Raw genomic sequence first — 25864 nt, 5'->3', positions numbered from 1 at the left:
GCCATTCGTCAAGTCTCAGCCATTCGCCAAAGGGGTGTTTACTGGCTTACTCGATACCAGGTATGCGGTAGGCATACTCACGCCTACGCAGTGCGCGCGCTGCTCAGCCCTCAGCTGCAGCTTCGCCCCCGCCACTTCAAATGCCAGCTCTGTACTGGTAGTGTGATAGGTCGGAATCAGTGTACAATGCAACTTCAACCGGGGCCTGCAGCCTCAGCCTGGCTGCATGGCGTGGTATCGATTCCAGTGCTCACTCTTGATTCCGCGCGTAATGTTTAGATAAAGACTGGCTCCGGCCTTGCGCTAATCCGCACATCTCTCAACCCGTCATCAGTTCTGGTCCTTGTGATGGATCCCGTCAGCGCAGTCTCGACCGCGACGTCTGTTGTCACATTTATCGACTTCACTGTCAAAGTTGTACTCCTTGGCCACAAAATTCACGAGGAAGGTACCACCATCGGCGTGTCAGAGATCGAGCATCGAGCGCAGGAACTCAAATCCTGGGTCAATGGCTTGCGTGCACCAATCACCGGTCGCAAGGACTCACTCAAGGATGAATATGAGGTACATCCTAAACCCAGCTTGTGTAACTGCATGGATGAATGAGGTGCTAACTGTCGAAGGCCCTCGACCGCATCATTGCAGGTTGCTCTGAAGTTGGGACAGAAATCATCAGATATCTTGAGGACCTCATCCCAAAGGCGAAAAAGATATCTGCATGGAAAAGTTTCCACATTGCGCTTCGGACTATCTTGAAGAAAGAGGAAATCGAAGGGCTTGTTAAAAAGCTTAAAGGCTACCAGCAGGATCTCTCGTTGCGCCTCCTTGCCCTACTCAACGCGAAGACGGATGTACACTCGTCAGAAGTGACTCAGCGCCTTGACAGTCTGGAGACGGCAAGTAAGCGCATTGTGCAGATTTTGACGTTCACACAGAGTTCTTCGGGATTATCGGCGTCGCCTCGAGATCTCACAAGAAATGCCGGAAACAAAAGCGAACATACTAGAAGGGAGAAAGTGCTCCGCGTCATTCTGGGGCTCGAAGACGGCACCACATTTTCAGTCGCCGACCAAGACTTCGCACTTGCCGGCCAAGAAGACTCGGCCCCTGGCAACTTGATCGAACGTGTGATCACGTTCAGAGACCAATCTAACACACATCCCCGGGAAACGGTCTTCAACGAGCGATTCTCGCCGCTTGCGACAAAAGTTTTGGCCGCGCTGCATTATCGTGGGCTGCAAAGCAGATTCAGCGATACAGCGATAGCCCATCATGACACGTACGAATGGATCTTCAAAGCTCCCAAGCAAGACCTTCGCTGGTCCGACTTCGCGGAATGGCTCCGTAGCGGACACAGTTTGTACTGGATCTCAGGAAAGGCTGGGAGCGGAAAGTCTACCCTAATGAAGTACATCTGCTCAGACCCTAAAACCACTGATCTTCTCGACTCATGGAGTGGTGGCTCTACGTTGCTACAGGCTAGGTTCTTCTTCTGGGCGGCCGGACATACCCTGCAATCATCGCAAGAAGGTTTATTACGAGGGCTGCTGCATACGCTCCTTACGCAATGTCCACGGCTCATACCATCCGTCTTCCCTGAGATCTGCACAGAGATTGTTGCAGGACGTGAGCTGGAACTCTCCTGGGCGCTTCCAGAGCTTATAGGAGCTCTTCATCTGCTTGTCGAAAACTCCAAAGGCCTCAGAATCTGCCTCTTCGTTGATGGACTGGATGAGTACGCTGGATATCACGGTGATCTTATCCGTGTTTTCGAAACACTGTCTTCATACGATAACGTGAAGCTGGTGCTGTCTAGCCGACCCCTGATGGAGTTTACTGACGCTTTTCACAACATGCCTCAGCTTCGGTTACAAGACCTGACGTATCAGGACATGATGAAATTTGTTTCTGATAGGCTGGATCACTCCCGAGGCTTAAGAGAAATGGAAGAATTGGATCCAGAGCTTCGCTCAACCTTGGTGCGCGGCCTATGCGACAAATCAGACGGCGTTTTTCTCTGGGTGGTGTTAGCGCTTCGTTCAATCCTAGACGGACTACAAAATGGTGAAACAGCATCTACGTTGCAACGCAAGCTTGACTCGCTCCCCTCGGACCTCTACGAAATCTATAAGCGCATGTTCAAATCGCTAGACCCAGCAACGCAAAAGAGTACGGCTCGGATGATTCTCATAATGCTGAGAAGCGAGGAAGTGCCATATTGCGAGCCGATAAGCCTTCTCCAGCTAGCTTTAGCCGACAGTGAGGACACTACTGCTGAAAAGGCGGTTACCGAGGAAGTGCGGACCATGCCGCCAGACAAGCGAAGATCGCTGTGCTTGTGGATGAAGCGAAGGATCGATGGCCATACGAAAGGCTTGCTTGAAGTCACAGACCAAGACAATATCGTTGAGCGAGGCTCGTCTTCTAATGACGCGTGGGTCGGGTTCTACCACAAGACTGCTATTGACTTCTTCCGCTCTGATGAGACATGGGACCTACTGAAGACCCAAGCTGGCTCTGACTTCAACGTCGACCTTACTCTGCTCGTTTCAAGTCTTCTCGAGATGAAGGCATTGCCTTCGGAATCTGCAATTGTAGCAGAAACCAACCGTTCTGTTGCGAACTTGCGGCAAGGACTTATGTTTGCCAGCTTTCTGGAAGAACGTAACCTTCGTCCATACACGGCGTTACTAGACGATATGGAAAAGACTATTAGGCGTCACTGGAAGAAGGCGATGATGTTCAAAAAGCGAGTGTTAGATGCCGAATGGACCGCAACGAGAGACATGACTTTCGAACGATTCGCCAAACAACAGGCCAATACAATGATACCCGCCTATTATGTTGAACGGCCGCATCCTTCCTTCTGCAGTCTTGCCATGGGATACGGCTGTTATCTTTATGTTGCCGACAAAGCTTCGTGGGAAGAATCCGTCACAGCCCAACAACGAACTTCGTTGACCCTTGAACTCATACGGTACTACATGGAAAGAGAACTTCCACTGGACGGCCCATCAGGTACGAAAGCGGTTACTGCGATTGTCCAAATTCTTGCTATGGATGCAGAAACCGTTCCTCACATGGATCTACACGATTGCTGGAATTTATTCGCCAATTACCTATCTTCCGCGGACCAAAAAGGATTGCGGTCTGACAATGCGAGCACCATGGATCTGTGCCTCGCCTTCCTCAATGATCGCGAACTCCGACAACATCCTGAAATGACTGCTTCGGGTGTCCGATGTTTGCTCCGAGAATTCCAATCTAGAGTCATAACCGCAAATTCATCCGGCGCAAAGAGCGATAGCACACAGCAAGATCTAGACGAGTTCAACACGAAGTACGACGAGGCTCAGGCTATACTCTCAACGGAATGGAGAAAGGAGAACAGCGAATCTCGGAAGTGGCCTGGGCTCACGTTCATTCTCCTCATAATCCTCTTGTCGTTGCTTTTCCTAAGTTACAACCTATTATTCGGTTCGCTCGGTGGCCCAGATACAATGCGAGACCTCTAGGTCTCTGGCCGACAGTGAAGCTTCAATACTTTTCCCTTTGAATCACATCTGTGTGCGAAAATCTCAAACTCATTTTCCATCCCATCCCAAGGTACTGCGATTATCCGTACAATGACCCATAGACGATGCGCCGCGAGCCACTACTATACGCTATTGAACCCACGAAAACGATTGATATCTCTACAATTTGATGGTTTGAGACGAACAACCCTGTGGCGAACAAAACCATCACTGGCGATGTGAAGAAAGACTGCTGCACATGGCTAATATACACAATATTCAGAAGCGATCAAGTTGCAGTTAAACGGTATACATGCATAATGCAAGTCTACTTCATAATAGCCCCATAATACCATGCTATGCAAATCTATCAACTTCCCCTCCCCCAATCCTCCCCCAATCCTCTCCCCCAAGCCCCACAAAACCCCTAACTCAGATCAAACCCAGCGCCCGAGAAAACGCTATACAGCAACTTCTCCTTGAGCGTCCTCTCATCCTCATACATCGGCAACTTCAACAAATTCACACACGTACTCGTACTAGGCAACCTATCCTGATCCCTCCCCGCATCCCTAATACTGAACCTCGGATTCAGCGTACCAAACCCCAGCAGCGGGGCGCGGGGCGTACTCGTCACAAACTTCAGCACCGCACGGCGCTCATCATCGCTCATCTCCTTCATGACCTTCCAGAGGAGCTGTATAGTCGGGTGCTCAAGTCCATCGTCGCCGATGACATACGTGCCGCCGTAGATGGTGTTGCGGCGCAGGTCTTCGATGTCGATGGACGTACGGGTACCGGAGATGAGGGTCTGGAGTTCGGATTGGTTGAACATGGAGAGCCAGGAGGGTTGGATCATGGTGGCGAGGCCGCGGAGGAAAGCCGTGGTTTGGGCGTAGGGTTGGTTTTGCAGGCGGTGGCGCGCCATGTAACTTATATACACAAGCCTGTTCTGGTTGGTGACGGGGGTGTTGGAGCCGTCGGGCTTGAGGTCCTTGGTTATGGCTTTTGTTTTCTTGGGCGAGGTCGTGTGGTCTACGATGACGGTGTCGGTGACGGTGAAGTTGAGCGAGAAGTCTTCGACGTCGCCCGGGTAGGTTTTGAGCTTGTGAAGGCCTTGGTATAGCTCTTCGTCTAGATCGCGGAGGTCGTTGAGCGTGGGGCGGTAGCCGGATTCGTTGGGCGCGGAGCCCGTGCCGCCGGTTAATGCCCACTTGCGCAGGAAGAAGGGGGCGAAGTTGACGTCGACTAGGATACCTTCGTACAGACATTTGCCGATGATGCGTCCTAGGAATTCGTAGCGTTGGAGCAACTCGGTGATCTGGGCACGGTACTCTTGTGATCCCTCACGTATGCCGGCTTGGCGAAGGGCCTCTTTGTGTTCTTCGACTGCTGCGGGGTTGGGATATAGAAGATGTTGGTCGTTCTCAACAAACATGTCGATGTACTCAGTTGGCATGAATGCTCGGCTGGTGACGCTGGTGAGGAACTCCTTCGTAACACCACCTCCATCGATGCCCGCCTCAGGAGCGCCAAATTGATCCATAAATGTAATCTGGATTGGCTCCTTCAAGCCCTGGCCTAGTTCATAGAACTGTTCGAAAGCATCGTCGAACTCGTTCTCTCTTCTGATCCTAGCCGTATGCTTCTCGAGTTGGCTGCGTGCATTAGGTTGCTGCATAGTCCGGAACCGCCAGAACTCAGGATCCGCGGATCCTCGTCGCTTGATCATATCTAGTTTGACAAACTCGCGGAAGATCTGAACGCGGGTGGTGAAGGGTATGAAGAAAGGCATATTCTGCAAGATCTCGAGACGAGGCGCGACAGCCTGTAGGTACCGTCTCCGCGAAGCCTTGCGCTGCTGCCGTTGTAGTTTTTCCAAGCGTCGTTGTGTCTGGGTACGGCTGGTGCCGATAAGTTGTGGCGTGTCGTCGAATTCCTCTTCTTCCAGGTCGTCAAGATCTTCCGCATCTTCCTCTTGGATCTTGTGCCGCGACTCTTCCTCCTCAACTACAGCCGGGATGAACCCCGTCATGTCAAAGCGCGAGACCATAAGCCAGTGGTCTGAAGGCAAAAACTTGCGTCGCGAGTCGCGTTCGTATACCATACGAAGTAGTCCAGTGACCAACCCTTTGACGTAATCTATCCTCAAGCCTGCAACACCACCTATTGAGGGCTCACTATGCTCTTTCTGGGCTTGGTTGTCCATAACCCCAGGGTTAAAGTAGCTGAGACTTCTGTTATTGCCTCCCATATCCTCTTCCGAGGTTGTAATGTCTACTGCGTTGAAGTAGAGCGTAAAACCCAAATTCTTTAGAAAGGTCGTCAGGTCCTTAACTTCACTTAGAGGCAAGCCGCTGTCGCGGATCTGGCCCGAGTAGATGTCTTTCTGCCCCGACGTAAAGAACTCCTCGTCGTCGGTGACTTTGAGTACAAAGGTGTATAGTTCGAGGAATACCAGAATGACGCGCCATTCGTCGGTGGTGACTGCATCGCGATCGACTTGCTGTTTTGCTGGCTGCCAAAATCCATGTTGCGTTAGTCCAGATGTGCCGGGGCGGTCAGAGTTGTTCAGATTTGAAGATTTCGGCTTCAAGAGTCCAATAGCTGCCCTTGAGTCCCGGAAGATGGTGGTAAAGACCGATGATCGCTTCGATGCTTCCCAAAAGTATCTGATCGCCGGAAGCTTCCTTGCGCTCTTTCCAGACGCCTCTGATGGGCCGATGTAAAGCCACATTCGTATCTCGTCCCCGCGACGAGGGAAGAAGCGAAGTAACGCAAGGGCGTAGTTTGCAAGCTGCCGGGCTTCTTCGACCTTCTCATCATCTGAAGCTTCCGCTGACTGTGATGATCCGGCCAAAAGACTTCCAATACCTTCCTGATGTACCAGGGAGCGGACTTGCTCTTTCAAGAAATTCGACACGGCACTGGAGTCTTGTTCGGCACCTTCGTCTTCGGAAAGCTCGGCGATCGGATGGTCGTCATCTACAATGTTGATTGGCAGGGAGTTCAACAGAACCGATACGACGGCTACAAAATCTTTGTGGACAGCGTAGGCTTCGGGAGTGTCGAAGTTGTGGGCGTAGCGGTGGAAGTAGATGAAGTTCCCCAGTAAACGCAGTCTACTTGATGTGTTCTTCAGCTCGGATTTGCTTTGCAGTCCTGCCCTCTTGGAAAGTGTCGCCAATGCGTTTGCGAGTAACTTGTAGTTGATGGCGTCAGCGAGCGAGTCGCGGAACTTTTGTAATGGTGGTGACGTTGAGTCCGAGCCTAATAGTGGGAGGGTCAGGAAGTGTATACCGAAGGCCTCATAAGCGTCGAGTGTGTAGCCAGTCACCCGCGTCATTGGTGAGAGGGCTGCCCTGACTATGGTGTCACTTATCTCCGATCCTTCGCGCTGCGTTTCAAGTGTTGGGGTAAAGGTGGACACGACGCGTGCAAGAGTACGGTAGTAATGCTCGGCGTTCTGGGACGTTTCGGCGGGTATCTGGTCTGCGAGGAACTGTAAGACGGTGAGAGAGGCCCCAACCTGATTCCATTGCATGGGCGCGTGCTTTTGAAGCTGCCGCTCTATGGCCACGAGTAGGATGCGCTCCAGCCTTAGATATGCCCACGGCCACGGCCCGCTTGATGTGATGCCCAACTTCTTGACCGTTTCCATCTGGCGCGATGCATAGTGCTGTATCCGTCGTAGGTCGTCATCGCTCCGTGAGGAAGCGAATCGAAGCAGCCGTTGTAGTTGGGCAAGAGCCTCCTCCTCCGAGCCATATGTCGCCGTCCTCGAAGAGCCATTCGCCTCTTCTACCCGGTCCCATGCGCCCCGTAGCTCATCCGCCACATATCTCCTGGCGGAGTGACCCCGCCACACTTTCTGTATCCGCTTGGCCGCATTGAGCGTGTCTCGTTCCCGCTGCCGTTGCGCTCGCTCTTGCTGTGCGCGGTCGAGGGCGGCTTGTGACCCGGCACCGGAGCCGGGAGGGCCGAAGGGATTCGTCTTCTTGCCGCCGAGGTTGACTTGGCGCGCCTTTCGCGTGTTGCCGGTGAAGCTCGTGAACATGGTGGCGGGGCGTTGAAGAGGCCAATGCGAGACGTCGGATCGGTGTATGTGTAGGGTAAATGTGTTTAGATAGGTTCTGACGCTCTCGGTGGTGATTCGGTCTGCAGGGGAAGTATTAGATTAGGTGTGAATATGTCGCTGTATAACGGTAATAGTGAAAGCACACGGCACCAGCCAAGGCAGCGATCAGTTGGGGGCGATGTGGTGGTGTGCCCATCCGTAGGGAAAGAGGTGCACTCGGCGTCGTGATTCGTATATAGAAGGCGCAAGCTACGTAAGGCCTTCGACCGGGTTCTGCGTGTCTCGGGCGGCGATGGTCGTGGTAATGGAGACAACCATACAGTAGTCGACATCGCCGCAACCTCCGAGAGTCCGTGCACGCTGGTGCCGTCATCGCGCTTTGAAATCGCGACGCGCCTACTCTTCACCATCACCAACACCAACACAATGTCACAATGCATGCGCAAACGAAATCTACTCTCAACAACGCGCAAAACCCGACACGATGCTAAGATAGCTTCATAATCGGTCGCGCCGTCACATATCCTGGCTACAGTTGGCCCGCCATACTCTACCATTCTCTAGACGCGTGCACCCTAATACTCATACCCACGATACGCGGTCGGCAGCAACTCTACTCCAGCCTCTCCATCCATCCCGTCACTCCTCTTCTTCGCGTCTTTCTTCTCCCTCTCCATCGCCTCAGTAAGCACATTCATGATAACCGTAATAAGCACACCCATAGCAATCAACTGTCCCGAATCCCACACTATCATCTCCGTATTCGGATTCTCCATCCACCCTGAACCAGCGACCCACTCGCGCATTGTGTACACGCGGAACCAGCAGAACGTTGACGTTACGATGGGTGTGAGCAACACCAAGATCCAGTAGATCAAGGTGACGAATGCCCGCTTCTCCGTCCACACTTTCGGTGCGCGGTCTCTGGATTCGGCGAAGCGGATGGGGACTGAGATATGCGCAGCAATGAAAGCGACGCCGAGGACTATGTACATGATTCTTTCAGGTGGCCACGCTGTTGCGTTTCCGAAACCGAGCTCAGCTTGGTTCTGACGCGCTTGCTCTTCTGCTGCTGATCGTAGGTCCATTTCCAGCATACATGCTACCGGAAGGAGGATGGCGCTGTCTTGGCTCGAGTGCTTGAGCGCGTCATACGGAGCATAGTTGGCTTCCCTGAAGATGGTCAATCCGACACCGATGAAGGCCCCGACGGAAAGAATTAGTCGAAAAGCGGCTGCAAGTGGATTTCGCCAATAGGTCCGCACCAGTGCGATGGAGAAGGTGAGAACAGACAGAGCAATCATCATCTGACTGACGGCGACTGTGAAATGGTAGCTTGTCAGCTTACACTTGCTTCGGCCAGCAAAACCGAGAAGAAACGCTCCAACGAAGATAGTCTGAGTATCTGCAACGCCCAATACGAACGTCCGGCCAGCTGAGCGCACTCTGTCTTTCCAGGTTGGATCCGCGTTCGGATTTTCGGGAGTCTTGTTGTTGGGCTTGTCTCTAAAACTTGCGAAGGCGCTGCCGAATTGGCTATGTGCGTTCACTCTTAGTCTAGATCAACAGGGTACGCGCCGTGTTACTTACGAGACGTCTGCCCTGAACCAGAGCTCGATAAAGACGAAGATCAAGGAGATTGCAACAATAGCGAAGAACAGTACCATCGCGATCCATATCTGGCTATGTCAGCACAATATCTGCGAACTGTGTCCTTGACTTACTCCGATGCCAGCGATGCCAGGCTGCGGCGCCATCCTGCCCCTCGTAACATTGCCGATCGAGACCAGATCATGATCCGCACCAAACGTTAGGCTGCAAGCTTGAGCGAGATCCACATCCTCAGCCTTGCAAGCCTCCACCACGTTGAACTGGAACCCACTTCCACTTTCGCCTCTGAGGAAACCGAAGCTGTTGCCCATATCAGCTAATTCGAATTACAGCAAGGCTATGCCGATATGAATTAGACTGTCGCAACATCTGGCAACAGCAAAGCTTTTAACATAATAGCCCAGGCTACGAGGCTGAACATGGGGGGCCAGACGACGCCGCCAAGCCCGTGAACACGAGAGGCTTTCATGACTGGACACTGAGCTTCGAAAGCTGAACTTCTGCCTCCAAGTTCGTCGAACATGATTGGGAGCCTCATTCGTCAGGACTTCAGATGCGCCTCCAGCGGCAAATAACCCAAGGCTTGTGTAACATCGCCACCACACACGCTGTAAAACACCAGGCTGAACCGCAGCCTCAAACTACCACCTCCCCACTACCCCCAAAACTCCTTCAAATCCTCCGCCCTCCACTTCGTACTCCACCCCGAAAGTCTCTCAATCTTCTCCAGCAGTTGCAAAATAGCCTTCTGCTCACTCTCATGGCTCATCCACTGCCCCGCAATCCACAGCGGCTGAATCGCATTCGTCCAAGCAGCATGATCATCATTGCTAATCGAGATCCCACAAATCTGTCTTGCGTGCCAGAAGATTGAGTTCGGTTTGGGTGTCACGGCGGTGTTGGGAGGTTTGTGACGGAGGAGAAGGATGCAGGCAGTGTGGTGGAGTTGGTTGCCAGACATGGCGGCAGGGTTGCTGTAGAGGAGACGGGGGAAGGGGGTGGTGGGTGGGGTGAAGGAGGAGGTTGGGAGCATTTCTGCGGGGCGCGTGGTGTACCATGTTGAGATGTGGTGCCAGAGTTGAGTCCAACGAGCGGAATATGCGGCGTCTGTGTCTGTGGATGAGCGTGGTGTGGCGCCCACGCGACCAGCTAGATTTGAATGGAAAGACAGTAAGTCAAGGATCTGGGCAATGAGATACACGGCTTCGCACGCGTAAACGTTGTAGCTGCTGACTGAACGGAAACGGTCCACATCGGCATCGAGACCCATTCCTGAAGAAGCCCAGTGCTCAACCGGTATGAGCGTTTTAGACGATGCGATAAGCCCGCCGCAGACGTCCATGCGAGCAAAGCACCAAAACAGCGCTTGATCCACACCACCGCTGAACCCGTTGATTCCCACAGCTTCTAACAAATGCGCACAGCCATCTAGATGCTGATGCCATGCTTTCGCCGAACTACTCAGCATCTCGAGTACGCATAGCACTACGCATGATGCTATCACGGGCGTGCTGCGGGTATGCAGTTGTGGGAGGACGAGCTGGATGGCTGTTTGGTAGAGCGCTAGACTGCGCGAGGTATGTTTACTGTTATTCTTCCGCTCTATTTGGCGGGCTGAGAGAGCGAGCATCGAGTACCGCAAGTGATCGTGCGAGCGTGCCATGATGGGTAGGGTGCGTTGGAAGTGTCGCTCCGGGTCGAATTTATCGATCCAGGGTGCTACTTCGTTGAGCCAGTTTTTCCATAGTTCGAAGTCGTCTTCTGGGGATAGCTGGGGTGGCGATATATTTGGCGTTTCTGACTCGTCGATGGGAGCGGTGTCAAGTGAGGTTCCCATAACGTGCCTCGCTGCACCTGCATCTGAAGCGTAATTTTCTTGCACCCCTCCCCAGCCCTGTCCAATACGCACAGCATCAGGTGTAACCTCTCGAGTTGGTACATTAGATCTCACTTCCTGTATTAAATGGCTCCGAAACGTGGAATGCGCATCGAGATACGCTGAACCTGGTAGGAATACGCTGTCGTCTAGATACGTAGTCGTGCCGGGACTGTGCCAGATGGATTCGATATCTCCTGGAGTGGGTAAAGGCACGTACTGGGTCGACTGGAGAGGGTCTATAGTATCTTCTGCAGCCGAGAAAGGCGTGTTTGGCGTCCAATATGGGTGAGCGTGAGCTTGATGCTGTGGGACCTGCTCGTCGGCTGTAGCTGGCGATATATTGTCAGAAGGAGGACTCTGCCGATCATCAAATCGATCTGGCGTATCAAGCTCATCCACTACTGCATCGTAATGCTGATAATCGCGTATAACTTCCGCAGTTACGTCCTTGATCTTGAAGCGCGCAGGCGGTCGTCCCGGCGGGCGATGCAGCGACGATGGCCCGACACCTAGAGCATTCTCGGCCCGGAAGGTGAGGCGAGAAGCCCAATTGCATTTTTCGTTCTTGCTGCTGCAGCGACCGCATGTGGGTTTACTTTCGTCGCATTTGCGTCTTTTTACTTTGCAGTTGATGCAGCTGGGGGATGTGTATTAGCGTTTTGTGGTTGGTGTGGTGTGGTGTGGTATGCTTTTGAGTGTACTAACCCGTGCCGCGTTCTTGCTCTTTTGGTACCGCGTCTTACCGGGTCATCGCCATTTGCCATTGGATGGAATTGGGTAGGGTCGCGAGGAGATGAGTGGAAAGACCCCGGGCCTGCCGGTCATGATCGGGGAGCGGATGGTCAGCTGGGTCGTTGTACGTTTTCATGATGCAGATCGAACTATTACTAGCGGGAGGTACGATGTGGAGACCCCGCATCTTAGCTGCATCGCGCGCTGCGCGGTGATGGATGGAGTTCTTGTCAAGGCAGCGTTTATGAAGTAACGCGGTGGATCAAAAATATTGTTTTGCGCGAATCCAGCGACTTCTCCGTCTATTTAACTACCAGCACGTGCAAGGATACGTGAAGAAGACAACCTATCTTTCTAACATCGCAGTCGGCTTATGGTACGCTCAAGAGAGCGTCGCATACATTGTCTCATTTGATCCGATTCCTTCCAGCAATTCCAAACATCAGTCGTATGTTGTGATACAGTACGGACAATGGCAATCGCACGTGCCGCGCCTCTCAGACTCATCCCAGTGCGTCCAGATACCATGGAGCAAGACAGCTAAGAACACATACCATACGATCCTCTTCGCGAAGTTTTGCGATTCCAGACTACAGCGCAATCGATGCGCTTTGACTTTCTCAAAAGCTTCGAAGTTGTAGTCGTATTTGACAAGCGCCCATCGCGTAGGATCGTATCCCTGTTCAAATCTTAGACCATCGTCTATGTCTTCTCTTGGATCGTCATATTCTTTCCGAGGCGTCCCCAGTGGAGTTATCAGCTTCCATGGGTCAACAGGTCTCGGGGTAGCTGAGTCGTTGTCCCTCCAATGAGCTTGATCTTTCCATGCTTCTTGTTCGACAATCATCAGCTCTGAGTTGGAGGCGATAGTTGTGCGAAGGCGGTCGGACCATTCCGGTCCGAAGTCTCTTTCGAGGGTTGACGGGGTTGGTTGCGATGAGTATTTCATGGTTGAGCTGGTCGGAATGAAGAATGCCGTTGAGTGGGATCTCACACATTTGGAAGGATTACATGATAGAGGTGATCAAATTCGGCTTACAATTATTACAAGTCTTGGGTGAAAGGACGCCGGTACTGAGCGACCATATCGATCAAGGCATTCACCCTTCAGTGGTTAGTAGCTCCACACGTTGCGCTGTGTGGAATTGCTGGATCGGATCAGATGCGCACATCGCGACTTGTGAGCATGTTGAGTCTGACACAGTAGTGCTGCAATGAGCCACCGAGGCGCATTGATGAGCACACTGTGGTTACACATCAACACCGTGGAAATGGAGATTGTGGTGTCGCACTGAACCCCGCGCTCGGCACACCTTCCTCACTCGCTGGTGGGGCGGACCCTTTCCGACGTCATGTTCGAGCTGGGCGCGCTCCACCAACATTCCGAACAAACGGACCTCTGTCGTCCGAACGCGTTCATAAGAAGGCCGAATCGGAATCTTGAAGTCCCAATACGCAAGATCACACGCTACAAGTCTCATTAAATTCGTTATCGCGAAAATTCAATCAACATGGCAGGAGACGCAGAAGACCGCGCCGCGCTCGTCAACCGACAGCTCCCAGAGATGACCCTGTCGACCGCAGACAACCCTCTTACAGCACCCAGACCGCCCCCGGAGAACTTGTCTACGGCAGAGAGAGCGCAGTATAGGTTCCAGGTCAAGGGCAATGCGATCAGTACGTGAACGCCTTTAGGGTAACCTCACCCTCTTCATCCCCATCCACACACCACACACCACACACCGCAACCATCATACTAACCACTATCACTATAGTCACCGGCGGCGCCGGCACCCTCGCACTCGAAGCCGCAGCCGCCCTCCTCGAACACGGCGCCACCGGCCTCGCCCTGTGGGACATGAACCCAGACCAAGCCTTCGAAAGCGTCAAGAAACTGCACTCCAAGTTCCCGCACGCGCGCATCATAACCGAAGCCGTCGACGTGCGCGACGAGAAAGCCATTGCTTCAGCCGTGGAAAGCAGCGTCAAAGTACTCGGTAGCATAGACATGCTCTGCTGTTTCGCAGGCGTAGTAGGCTGCACACACGCGATTGAGATGGCGGCAGACGAATGGCGGCGCACCCACGACATCAATCTTACGGGGTCGTTCTTGTGTGCTCAGGCTGTTGCGAAGCAGTTTCGTGCGCAGGGGACGGGGGGTGGTGTTACGTTTACGGCGAGTATCTCGGCGCATCACACGAACTACCCACAGCCGCAATGCGCGTATAATTCGTCCAAGACAGCCTTGCTGTCGCTGGCGAAGAGTTTGGCTGCGGAGTGGAGTAGCTATGGTATCAGGGTTAATTGTCTGAGCCCGGGGTATATGGATACGATATTGAATGATGGCGATGGATTGGTTAGGGCGCGGAAGAGTTGGAATGATAGGAATCCGATGGGGAGGATGGGGCATCCGTGGGAGCTTACGGGGCCGTTGGTGCTGCTGTGTAGTAATGCCGGGAGGTATATTAATGGGACGGATATCATTGTTGATGGTGGGGCCATGGTGTTCTAAGAATGAATAGGATGTGGAGTAAGAGACGAAGGAGATACTTTTTCAAGTCTTGACATGTTGGTACTGCATGCATGTGGCCACCGATTTTGGACAGCGCAACGAGTGAAGGTTAGCGGGCGCATTCCAAGGCTGGAATCGAATGTGAATGCGGTAGTGAACTTCGCGAAGCGACGCATCGGCAAGTTAGACATATCAACGTGGAAGGCGGATAAGGGTCCACCACGTACCATGGGAAGCAGGTGAAGGCACAATTCACCTCTTTCTATACACACCATCGCCGCAATAAAAGCAACCGCCATACATCCACCTCTATCCCTCATTCTGACCTCTCAAAATCGCACTGTCTACACCACTCAATCTCACATATCCCACATACCCTCCTAGCACCCAACCTACACACCCTACACCACCATCTCTTCCACACCATGGACAGCAACGGCCCAGGCTCCCCCCGTGCAATCGCCAATTTCATCATCACCAAGCTCACCGACGCTACGATTTACGTCCAGGATCTTATCGAGGCACGGGCGAAAGCGGAGCGGCGCCGTGTGCAGGAAGAGAACGAGGCGATATCTAGGGAGGCGCGTAGGCGCGTTATGGAGTATGGTGATGCGGATGAGTCGTTGATGGGGGATCGGGAGGCGGAGGAGGGGAGGAGGAGGCCGCAGGAGTGACCGTGGGGATGGAGGAGGAACGACAGGTTATGGGTGTGGGCGCAGCGTGGGCTTGAGTTGGTGATGATGGGTATTGCGCGAAGCAGAGCCAGCGAGGGTCGTGAAAGCCTTTGCATCTACAGACAGACACTCACCCACATGAGAACAAGTCATCAGTATGATTCACGGAATGATATCGGGATCAACATTGCATTCAGATAAGGACTAGCCATACCGTGACACGCAGCGTTCTTATATCGACTCCTTGCCCTCCATATCACCAGTTGACTCATCGGCCTGTCATATAACAACCTGTCTCCATACCGGCATTCAAACAACATACATGCTTCATCCTGCATCTATCTGCGGCGCTTTGAAACCCCATCTTCAAATCTGTCCCAAAAGGCCTTTCGTACTAAACCCTATGCCCGCCTGCACTATCGCAGAACGTCCCCCGGCACGCGTCGCAATCTAGCACCGAGCAGCATTTTTAGAACTACACAAATAGCAAGGCCGAGAAGGAAAGCACCGAATAGACCTATGATCAAGTCCATAGCAGCGATGTCGCCGCCCAGACCAAGAAGCGCTTGGTGTGATGCTGTTATAGCCATACAGCCGTAGATTATTGCTGTGGCTTGGGAGAAGGTGAGACCAGTGCGGTTACGTGGAGTAGTAGGCCTCTGAGATAGTGTTGTTGTGGTGGTGCTGAAAGAGAGGTGGGTGGTAACGGGCGTGATAGCGAGATCCTGGCGTGTTGGTTGGGGAGCCACGTCGATGGCAGCAATGATGGGCGAGAACGAAAGGTCAGATCGATTGCTGGCTCGGGATAAGCGCTTCCGAGTTGGTGTCCTCATGGACGGCAGCAATCTGACTGGTTTCCGTGATTCCGAAAAGACACGGCGATCCGGAAGTTTTGGTAAAGGCTTGTCTGGATCCGATGGATTGGCAAAGTGCGCGTTCTTACTGCGGCGCGGAACGTTCAATTCGAAATAGCTTCCGCGCTGCTCTTGTCCATTCCTCGCACGCTTCATATTATCGAAGGGCGATTGAGTACGTCCACTCGCCTCCCTCGCCTTCACCCTCGCCAGCACATCGCGTACACTTGCCGGATCCACATACCCAAACTCCTCCTTCTCCTCCTCTTCCTCGCCACCAGAAACAGTCGAAGACGTCTTAGGAGACACATACCCCCCACGATGCTTACCAAAACTCCTCCTAGCCCACTTCGACTTCCCATTCAAACTAGTTCGCCGCGCAAGATTTCTAGCCAGCTTTACCCTACCCTTCTCAAACTGCTTCTTCAACGCATCTTCAGCAGGCGACTTCGCTGAGGGCGAAAACCTCCCCGGCGTCCCCTCTCCAACACCCAGCGTCGTTATGCCACTACTTGTACAAATCAAACCCTCAGCATTATCCAAGCCAACCCTCTCTTCCTCAATAGGAGGTTCAGGAAGACCGGCTTCAGCCCAATCACCAGTAGGGGTACGCGAGGATCGCTTTCGTATGTTTCGTTCGTTCGAAGTTGAAGGAGGGCGGGTGGGACGTGCGTTTTGTTGGATAGGCGTGCGACCGAAAAGTTGGGCGCGGTCGAGATAGCCTGAATGCGTGGATGTGGATTGATGGAGGTTGGCTCGCCTGGAGTCTGAAAGGGGGTATGGGGATGGTGATGGCGACGAAGACATGCTGACATCACCGTGTCCATGACCGCTCAGAACAGGATCATACGACCGCCGCGAGTATTCTGCTTGTGATGAACCTATAGCCTGTGACGCGTACGTGTCGACAACATCGGCGATGTTCTGCGATACCGAAGGCGTATTCTTATTGCTCCGGGAGCTGGCCATGTTGTAATTCCAAGGTCGAACAGAAGGAGGGGGCTGGAGCCGTAGAAATGATCGTGAAGGAGTTGAGTTGGCTGCAGTGATTGCCAAAGCTCGGAGGTACATAGTGGGTTGTCCTTGTTTCGCGACTATTGAGAGTGCATGCAGAGAGGACTGGGCTTAGGAAACTCGCCACTGCTCATGTGGCCATCGCCAGGTGAAAGATAGTCTTCACGTTGGTGACATGAGTGAATAAATCGCGATCGCGATTACCTGGTTAAATTCACAAAGGTTGGAGCGGCAGACTTCCAAAGCCTTACCCAGCCGCTTCATCCGGATTGGAAGCTACTTGTGTTGATGCGTCTATTTTCATACTCATTCCCTTCTTCCTATCATCAATCTACCTCTTTCTGTCCATCATCCCCACATATGGCTCTCACCACGATCTATGGCGCGTTGTGGTCAATAGCTTGCTCTATTCGCTAAGCTAAAGTATTCCTAATATTGTACATGACCAATGAAGCGAAACCCTCCAACGAGAGGGAAGAGGTCGAACGAACGCCATTCACCTCATAAACAACGTGCTTTTATGCACATCCATCATTCCCATCCCGCTATCTACGCAGGTATGGGAGCGGGAGGTTCTGGGCCGTCACCACCATCACCCCTCGGTCTTATTGCCGTGGGCAGTGGGTTATCTGGGATTTTGATGGGCGCGTCAGGCAAGGCCTTCAGCCGGCCAGGAAGGTCCTCGCCCTTGATGACCTTCATGATCTCCTTCTTGTCCAGCGTCTCGTACTGCACAAGCGCGTCGGCTAATCTGTCGAGCTCCTTGCGCTTTGACAGCAGCAGCTCCTTGGCATCCTTTCTTGCCTCGTCGATAAGCTTTCGCACCTCGTCGTCGATGATTCGCTTGGTCTCGGGTGCGACCATCTCGTAATTAGATTTGTAGTCGACGTTGCCGAGCTTCTCTGAGAAACCGCACTGAGTGACCATCATGTACGCTATCCTCGTTGCGTTGGAAATGTCGCTAGAAGCTCCGGTGGATACATTCTCCTCACCATATACAAGCTCTTCGGCAATCTTGCCGCCCAGAGAGACCTGCAGTTGGCGTATGTATTGTTTGCGAGTGTGGTGGCCCTCTTCTTCCGGAAGGAAAAAGGTGATACCGGCAGCGTGACCTCTGGGAAGAATAGTCGCCTTGTGCAGATCGTTGAAGCCGGGCTTGTAGAGACCGACGAGCGCATGGCCACCCTCGTGGTAGGCGGTGTGAATCTTGTCCTTGAGCGGAACGGAGCGGCTCTTCCTTTCGGCGCCCATGCTGATTTTGTCCTTGGCCCACTCCAGGTCGTCGAGAGAGACGAACTTTGCCTGAATCTTAGAAGCACGGATAGCTGCCGAGTTGGCAACGTTCTCTAGCTCGGCACCAGAGAATCCGGGGGTGCCACGGGCAATGGTGGAAAGGTCGATATCGGGAGAGAGGCGGATCTTCTGGGTGTGGTACTTGAGGATGGCCAGCCGACCACCCACATCGGGGAGTTCGACCTGAACATGCCGATCGAAACGTCCGGGGCGAAGCAGGGCTTCGTCGAGAGACTCGGGGTGGTTGGTAGCAGCAATGAAGATGACACCACTGCTTTGGTCGAAACCGTCGAGATCGTTGAGAAGCTGGTTGAGGGTCTGGCGGTGGTAGCTGGCGTCGCGCGACCTACGCTTTCCGCCTATGGCATCAAGTTCGTCGATGAAGACAATGGCAGGCGCCTTGCCTCGAGCAGCAGTGAAGAGTTCGCGGACGCGCTTGGCTCCGACACCAACGTAGACTTCGTCGAATTCAGAACCGGACATGTAGAAGAAGGGAACACCAGCCTCTCCTGCGCAAGCACGAGCAAGCAGAGTTTTACCAGTACCAGGAGGGCCAACCAGGAGTACACCCTTGGGGAGTCTGCCGCCGAGCTTGTTGTACTTGTCTGGGTTCTTGAGAAAGTCGACAACATCGGTGAGTTCTTCCTTGGCCTCGTCGCAACCGTGAACATCGCTGAAGCGGGTGTTTTGCTGCTCGGGACGGACTTCGGCGTTCTCTTTACCGCCAACGCCCTTCTTGAGGACGCCGCTGGTCTCGACGAAGAGAGTGATGAGGATCAGGGAGACGTAGGCAGCCAAAGCGAAACCGCAGATCCAGCGGACCCACTTAAAGATGACATTCATCAGAGACTCTTCGACAACGACGTAGACGGGGTCGGCCTTGACGCCAGCGCCGCCCCGGGTCTTGGCGACCTGGGCACCGCCAGCGTTTGCGCCGATGGCCTGGGTGATCGCCTGACGTTGGTTCGCAGTGAGCCCCGAGTGTTCGCCGCCGTCCTGTCCCGTCTTTGCCAAGGCGTTGTTGTACATCTTGTCGATTGTGGAGTTGGTGGCGAAGCGTCCTGTGTTGTAGCGGTCGATGATGATCTGGTGGTAGTTGCCGCGCAGCAGAGCCGAGTAGAAGGAAGCCTGAGCGGAGGCGCTCGTAGGGTTGGCATTAGCAGCCTGTTCGAGGCGAGCGAGTTGTTCCTGAGAGGGGCCACCGAAGAGCGAGCGCTGTTGTACGAGGCTGAGGCCGAGCATGCCGGGCTTGGTCAGCTGGCGGAGGTGCGAGAGAGGGCCGTTGCGCGACATGGAAGAGAACTGGCGCGCTCTGAGGGCAGCGACGGGCGATGTCAGAGCGAGGGGATTGCATAGTCCGACGCGCAGTACTGCAGAGTGTCAGTGTTGTGTCCCAACTGTGCCTCACTGCGACTAACCTGAACATGAAGACGAAGATGCGGTGGTGAGCTGCCTGACGCCGGCAGCCGTGGGCATGCGGCCCAGGGCGTGCCACGGGGAGCGCAGGGCGGTAGACATGGTGGGCGACAGTTGCGACGTGACAGAAGCGACCTTCTATATCCAAGTCAGTAGGGGTTCAATGACGCGATGTCGGAACTCGTGGCAAAACGCACCTGGGCAGCGCCGGCCGCGTGGAGGGCCATGGTGAAAAATGCGCAGCGCAGAGGCCGCAGTGACTATGTCTAGTACCCGATGAAAGAAAAGGAATAGGCGCGCGTGGGCGGTGGATTGGGCGTGGCGGCGAGAGGCCACGGAAAGCTAGTCGTCACGTCTATGGAAAGTGGCAGAATGGGCCAGTGCTGAGATGCATCTAAGTTCCGAGACCCTTGCATCTGTCGTGTGCTTGGCGATACGGCGGAACTCGACCTTGCGCCACCATCTGGGTCCTATTCACCGCCACGGCCCATCACATAGTCGTCTTGTGAGATATTTTGCTCCTGTATAATCGCGTCTATTCACGTGCAGCATGCTACAGCAGCGTCTACTTCCGTGACGCGCCCCAGCGCTTGATGCGATTGGCCGATGACGTAGGGAAGCCAGTGCAGTCATTGAGTCTTGACAGCGTACGGACTGAGAGGTTCAAATGTCAAGCCGCTTGTGAGGCTTGTACTGCATCCAGTCCAAGGTTGGAGAAGATGTTGTTCCAAAGTCGCGGCGCACCTCGGCTGGCGGGGTAAAGAGCCTCATAGCTTGTCGCGCTGCACGTCTAGATCATATACATCGTCCCGCGCTCTATACTATAGAATCACGGCAATGGCATCACCGAGATGGAAGAAGCTATACGAGTACGCAGCATGCGATGTATGCTTACCTTCCCCACGCCTAGACGCGTAGCTAATCTCTCATAGCTCGCTGATGGTCTACTGAAGCTGCACGTACCGGGCGCAGGTTTCCTCGCCGATATCAGTACGATCAATTGAAACCATTGCACAGGATGACCTATTGACCTCGTCAGGGCCGCTGCTTCATACGGCCAGCATTCCCAAGCCTGAACCTAAGAAGGTCCTCGCGCCCGCATCAACCTTCCTCATGATTCCGAAAGCGACCAAGTCTTTCCCGAACCCTCCCAAGATGGCGGATAGCATGCCAGCTACCAACCTTACCGACTCCAGACCGTATGCAGATTACACTGAGAGCGGCACCATTGTAGTCATCAGCCAGCCTCCAGGGCAGTCGTGCGCAGTCGTCGGAGGTATCATGGCGGCTCGCATGCAGCATCTCGGTGCGGAGGGTATCGTCGTCGACGGTCGCGTGCGGGACATCACTGCGCTGAATCAGACGCAGCTGCCTATCTGGTCCAAAGCGACGTCTGTCATCGGCGCGGGAGCCGAGACCAAATTTCATGCACACAACGTGCCCGTGAGAATCGGCGAGACGGTAGTCGAAGCCGGGGACATCATCATGATTGACCCTTTCGAGAATGGCGTGGTCGTGGTGCCACAGGGCAAAGTAGAGGAACTGCTCGACCTACTACCGAAGCTGATCGAGGCGGACGAGAGGGTGATTGCGGATGTGGGGCGAGGTGTCAGCGTGGAGGAGGCGTTCAAGAGACATAGGAATTAGCTATGTACCGTATAACACCATGTGGTGGAAGAAATACACAGTTAATGTTATCGCAATGAAGAGACCACTGAGATCGCTCAGAATTACATGACGCCGCTAACCATTTCGCTGGCCCGTGCACCGCCCATTTTCGCGATCCCGGCATGACACCTCTCGCAGCTCTCGTTTCCCATCGCCCAACACCCTCCGCTACCACCCGCACCCACACTCGAGGACCCCCAATTGCCCCGGAGCCACCACAATGGGTATCACCGACTTCTTCTCCGACGTCTGGGAGACCTTCTCCCACCCCTCGGCCGACGCCGAGGGCCAACCGCCCGTCCAAGGTGGCACCAGCACCCAGACGCCTGCGTCCGGCACCGACGAGGAGAGCGGCGACGAGGCCGAGGTCAACAAGCAGGATGCGAAGAAGGGCGGCGACTCGGGCGAGCAGGGACACAAGCCGAGCGGCGATGACGAGGATGAGCCCGAGGAGGAGGAAGAGGACGAGGAGGAGCCCGACCCAAAGGAGAAGCTTGAGCAGGGTGAGTTATCCCGGACTACGAATACGACAATCCGGCGGCCTTGAGGCATCAATTGCGTGTCTGGGGGGCTTCGGCTTTTGTCGGACGTGTCGATAAGAAGTCCACCGTATCCGACACAGCCCGATACCAGACACACAGCGCCACCGCAGACGGAACAGTGACTAACCATCTCACCCAGAATGCGCCGAGTCCAAGGAATGCCACGGCCCCAAGCACCACTACGACGAGTGCGCCCAACGGGTAACAGGCCAGATCGAGAACGACGGCAAGGCCAGCGAGGACTGCGTTGAAGAATGTACGTCAACCCACCTCTCACATCAACAACAACATCTAACACAACCCCAGTTTTCCACCTTGCCCACTGCGCGTCCCAATGCGCCGCCCCCAAGCTCTTCGCCCAGCTCAAGTAAACAGACCCGACCCCCGCCGATCCTCGTCCTCCTACGAGCGAAATACCAATACAATGTTGGTACACGACAAGTAGTAGGAACGTAGCCCTTTCGGAATGGAATGAATGCAAGCATCAAGACATGTCAAATGCGTGGATGACTGTACATATTAGAGTCGTGTTTAGAATATCACTGTACTTCTATCTCCCGATCCAAATCAAGACACTGCACAACATCATGAATGAAAAACGCAAAGTACTGTCTTGATTGATAATACGCGGACATGAATCCCGTTTACAATAATAATGAAAAAGACGAACCAAGGAAACCAGTTCCCTCCTATGATAACCCATACAGCCGAGATAAAAAAAACCTAGCCTACAAAGAAACCCTAGTCGTCGTCATCATCATCCTCGTAATCGTCACCAGAATCCATGTCCCCAAGGAGTCATTGCTCGTGTCCCTGCACGCCCTCGCCAGACCCCTCTTCCGCGACAACAACGCTATCGCCATCGACATCCTTCTTCAGCCTTCCCTCTCTACTAGCGAGGCCCAGTCGCTTCACACCCAACAGAAGCGGCAGTGGCAAGACCACCGCACAAACCACAGCCTGGAATACCAATGCCCAAAGCATATGTCCAGGCGGTCTGTTCCCACCTGTAGCCTCATCCCTGCCCGCGTCCTGTACGGCGTCTAGATCCACAGGTCTTCCGTCTTTGAGCTCGTTCATGATGACGATAAAGATGCCGCCGAAGACCTGTCCTCCAACCCAGCAGATCGTAGAGGAAACTTCTGGACTAGCTGGGAAAGTGATCTCGACTAGGTACTCCAGCGCGATCGGAAGCAGGGAAAACGAACATGCGCCTAAGACAGCGCCGAGCACATAAGGCGCGACAATCGTCCTCGTCTGCGGCGCCCATATCATCGCTAGATAAGCTGCGGATAGCACAGGACATAGGATCTTGATGCCGAGCAGGTAGGCGTGTGTGCGGTCGACTATGGGAGACGTAATGGCGCAGGCTACCAGCCCAACAACGATGAGCACCGCGCCACAGATACCCGCTTCGTCTTCGGTGTAGCCGTATGGATACAGGATCTGGTTTAGCAGCGAGGTGAAGGCGTTGAAGAAGCCGGTGTAGACGCTGAATGTGAAGAAGACGAGGTAGAAGGCGGGGGTGCGTAGCATGTGCTTGAGAGAGGTCATGATAGACGTTTTGGATATGACAGAGGAAGCCGAGGGGGGTGTTGGTGGTGCCGCGGGGATGAAGAAAGACTGTTGAGTGTTAGTCAGATATGTTGTGGAGGTTGACTGGAGGTATAAGAAGACGTACCGGGAGGCATGCTACGGTTGCGATGATTGAGACTATCAACACCGTAGTTGGCACATCGCCCAAGAAAGGGTTAATGAGAGACGCAAGCTATGTCTTGTTAGCCATCTTTCCTTCTCCTCTTCCCGCAGCATTACTTACCGCCGCTCCAAAAGGATTTGCCAAACTAGCCAGCGCCGTCGCACCAATCCTTCCTCCCTCAGTAAACCACATATCACTATACCGCGTCGGCGCCGCCAGCACAAACGGCTGCGCTAACCCCGTCAAGATCTGGCCCACCATGACTACGGGGAAGATGTTGGTCTTGGTACCTGCATACCGGATCCAGTTGCCGATCAGCAGCAAGATGGACGCGGCGATGATGGATGGTTTGGGACCACGGTGGAGCAAATAAATCGTTAATGGACATGTTGCGGCGAAGGAAAAGAGGAAGGCGGTTGACAGCCAGTTGATGGAAGATTCCGGGACGTGGAAGTATTGCGATGAGGTTGTTGATATGGGGGCGAATGTTAACCACTATGTTGAGTGTTAGTTACAGTCATGCTTTGTTGCTTCCTGATGTTCATGCGATGTTGTCCCAACACCACCGATCGACAACGCAGGGCAATGCTCGAAGTCTGGAACGGAAGACCCCTTCGCAACACCCGCAGAAGCAAACCACGGAACGGGCGACGGTGTCAGGTGTCAACTTACATCCCAACTAACAACAATGTTCAACAACACCAACTGGCCCAGCCCAAGCCACCGTCTCTTGTAAACCTTGTAATGCGTATGGCTATAACTCTCTTTCTTCTTCCCCAGTCCAAACCTCCTCTTTTTGCGTCTTGGCGGCTGTTGATGTGCTTCATCCACCACACCATTCTCGGGATCGGCGGTACCGTCTCTTCCAAAGTCGACTATTCTCATGTTAGAGGACCCGCTTACTTCGTCGTCTTCGGGTGGGATGTCTTCCGAAAGATGCGCGGCGTTCTTAAGCATCGCGTCGTTCGTTCGGGTGTGCGATAAGTCGGCCATGTTGGGTGCTGCGGACGACTTCAATCCATGGACTGCGCGCAGCGCACAAGAAGGTGTCTGTCTGTTGATGAATATGGGCTGGGCTAACGATAACGCTGCAAGACGCTGCGAGAAGAATAGCTCGGAATGTCCGGGTTCCCAACGTCCCAGACGCGCGCCTTAAGTCGATGCAGTTGTCGATGTTGTTCTTATCGGTTCCGCGTCGCAGTCGCACATGTCAAAGCCGGGCGCCTCCTCCCAAGGTTGTCGCACGGTCTATTGGCGTGGGCTAAACAGACGCGACCTGATGAGGCAAGGGGTACGCTTGCCGGGTGGTGCGGGACGGACTTGCCGTCTTATTAAGCTAGTCGGCCGCCACATTTGGCCTGCAGGTGGGTGAACTGTATCGTGGGAACTAGCCTTGCGCATTGTTGTCGCTGGGGTACGGGAGTCGGCTGATGCGTGCGCACTGGGAAAGATACTGCTTTTGGATCAACAGACGTGTTAGGCGAGGCGGGGTACAATGCGATCGGCATCGCGACTGCGAGGGGGTTGATAAGATTGGGGAAGAGGAAGCTTGTGCGTGCATCTCGACGTTTACTTTTCAGGGTAGGGGAAGATTAAGCAATGGTGAGCGGATAAGGTTTATTCGAGCCTGAAATGACTGAGCTAATTGGGGGCTCAGATCTGGCTCGCTTCGCCATTGCATGTTGACCTGGCAGGCACGCAGGGTGTCGCCGGAAGGAAGCACTCGGTAAGCTGCTCCAAGCTCCCACTTTGATGAGGCTTGAGGCAACAACCACCCACGATGGGTGTGCATGCCAACAAAGCCAAGCCAATCCCCGCCCACCTTGTTTACAAGCCTTTACCGCATGCGAGCGAGTACCTGCGTATTCTCAGCCTGCACGCTGGCAACGAATAGGAGCCTATTCGATGTAGCCTGCGTCCAGTCAGCTTCCACGAGAAGCCGCATTATAACGCTCTGTCATATACCTAGAGCGACCCCAACGCCACCAAGCTAATTGAGGTCGACGGCGTCGCAGTCAAAATTACTTCCAACCTCGAGCAGGCGCTCCGCCACATGCGCAACCCCGAGAACGAACTTCCGCTGTAGGTAGACGCTGTTTGCATCAATCAGCTGGATGCGACAGAGCGGTCGCACCAAGTGGCCCTTATAGGCAAGATATACTCCGGATGCGCCTAGGTACGAATCTAGCTAGGCTGCGATGCCTCGCGATGCCGCCTTGGCGATGGAGCGAATGACGACTCAAAAGGCGCGGATCCATTCGAGATCGTACGGTTGCTGGCAAGTGGTCGCCATGTCTATGAATGGCAATGTTTAGGGTTAGGGTTAGGGTTAGGGTTAGGGTTAGGGTTAGGGTTAGGGTTAGGGTTAGGGTTAGGG

General features: G+C 53.9%; 9 protein-coding genes across 9 annotated transcripts; 4 read left to right on the top strand and 5 right to left on the bottom strand.

Annotated features, from left to right (window-relative positions):
- Positions 1 to 348: 348 nt before the first annotated feature.
- Positions 349 to 3515, top strand: J4E87_010967 (uncharacterized protein; the record flags this gene model as incomplete). The annotated part of the gene is made up of 2 exons (XM_049382535.1): positions 349 to 564; positions 624 to 3515. The coding sequence occupies 2 exons, from the start codon at positions 349 to 351 to the stop codon at positions 3513 to 3515; spliced, it is 3108 nt and encodes a 1035-aa protein (XP_049227711.1).
- A 427-nt stretch (positions 3516 to 3942) lies between these two features.
- Positions 3943 to 9515, bottom strand: J4E87_010966 (uncharacterized protein; the record flags this gene model as incomplete). The annotated part of the gene is made up of 4 exons (XM_049382534.1): positions 3943 to 7673; positions 8186 to 9129; positions 9184 to 9272; positions 9318 to 9515. The coding sequence occupies 4 exons, from the start codon at positions 9513 to 9515 to the stop codon at positions 3943 to 3945; spliced, it is 4962 nt and encodes a 1653-aa protein (XP_049227710.1).
- A 344-nt stretch (positions 9516 to 9859) lies between these two features.
- Positions 9860 to 12764, bottom strand: J4E87_010965 (uncharacterized protein; the record flags this gene model as incomplete). Its single annotated transcript, XM_049382533.1, has 2 exons — positions 9860 to 11696; positions 12301 to 12764. The coding sequence occupies 2 exons, from the start codon at positions 12762 to 12764 to the stop codon at positions 9860 to 9862; spliced, it is 2301 nt and encodes a 766-aa protein (XP_049227709.1).
- A 562-nt stretch (positions 12765 to 13326) lies between these two features.
- On the top strand, positions 13327 to 14327 carry J4E87_010964 (uncharacterized protein; the record flags this gene model as incomplete). The annotated part of the gene is made up of 2 exons (XM_049382532.1): positions 13327 to 13492; positions 13591 to 14327. The coding sequence occupies 2 exons, from the start codon at positions 13327 to 13329 to the stop codon at positions 14325 to 14327; spliced, it is 903 nt and encodes a 300-aa protein (XP_049227708.1).
- A 1090-nt stretch (positions 14328 to 15417) lies between these two features.
- J4E87_010963 (uncharacterized protein) lies at positions 15418 to 16824 on the bottom strand (the record flags this gene model as incomplete). Its single annotated transcript, XM_049382531.1, has 1 exon — positions 15418 to 16824. One exon carries the CDS (start codon positions 16822 to 16824, stop codon positions 15418 to 15420), a length of 1407 nt encoding a protein of 468 aa, XP_049227707.1.
- Positions 16825 to 17418: 594 nt separating this feature from the next.
- J4E87_010962 (uncharacterized protein) lies at positions 17419 to 19805 on the bottom strand (the record flags this gene model as incomplete). The annotated part of the gene is made up of 3 exons (XM_049382530.1): positions 17419 to 19532; positions 19581 to 19716; positions 19776 to 19805. 3 exons carry the CDS (start codon positions 19803 to 19805, stop codon positions 17419 to 17421), a joined length of 2280 nt encoding a protein of 759 aa, XP_049227706.1.
- A 610-nt stretch (positions 19806 to 20415) lies between these two features.
- J4E87_010961 (uncharacterized protein) lies at positions 20416 to 21225 on the top strand (the record flags this gene model as incomplete). Its single annotated transcript, XM_049382529.1, has 3 exons — positions 20416 to 20463; positions 20511 to 20568; positions 20618 to 21225. 3 exons carry the CDS (start codon positions 20416 to 20418, stop codon positions 21223 to 21225), a joined length of 714 nt encoding a protein of 237 aa, XP_049227705.1.
- Positions 21226 to 21466: 241 nt separating this feature from the next.
- On the top strand, positions 21467 to 22159 carry J4E87_010960 (uncharacterized protein; the record flags this gene model as incomplete). The annotated part of the gene is made up of 3 exons (XM_049382528.1): positions 21467 to 21749; positions 21928 to 22044; positions 22095 to 22159. 3 exons carry the CDS (start codon positions 21467 to 21469, stop codon positions 22157 to 22159), a joined length of 465 nt encoding a protein of 154 aa, XP_049227704.1.
- Positions 22160 to 22586: 427 nt separating this feature from the next.
- On the bottom strand, positions 22587 to 24480 carry J4E87_010959 (uncharacterized protein; the record flags this gene model as incomplete). The annotated part of the gene is made up of 4 exons (XM_049382527.1): positions 22587 to 23411; positions 23470 to 23556; positions 23608 to 23982; positions 24160 to 24480. The coding sequence occupies 4 exons, from the start codon at positions 24478 to 24480 to the stop codon at positions 22587 to 22589; spliced, it is 1608 nt and encodes a 535-aa protein (XP_049227703.1).
- Between the last annotated feature and the right edge of the window lie 1384 nt (positions 24481 to 25864).

This window comes from Alternaria ethzedia, assembly GCF_023757985.1.
Source record: "Alternaria ethzedia strain BMP 0044 chromosome Unknown scaffold_61, whole genome shotgun sequence".
NCBI lineage: Eukaryota > Fungi > Ascomycota > Dothideomycetes > Pleosporales > Pleosporaceae > Alternaria > Alternaria ethzedia.
The sequence above is the reverse complement of the archived record's forward strand: the minus strand, read 5'-3'. Positions and strand labels throughout refer to the sequence as shown.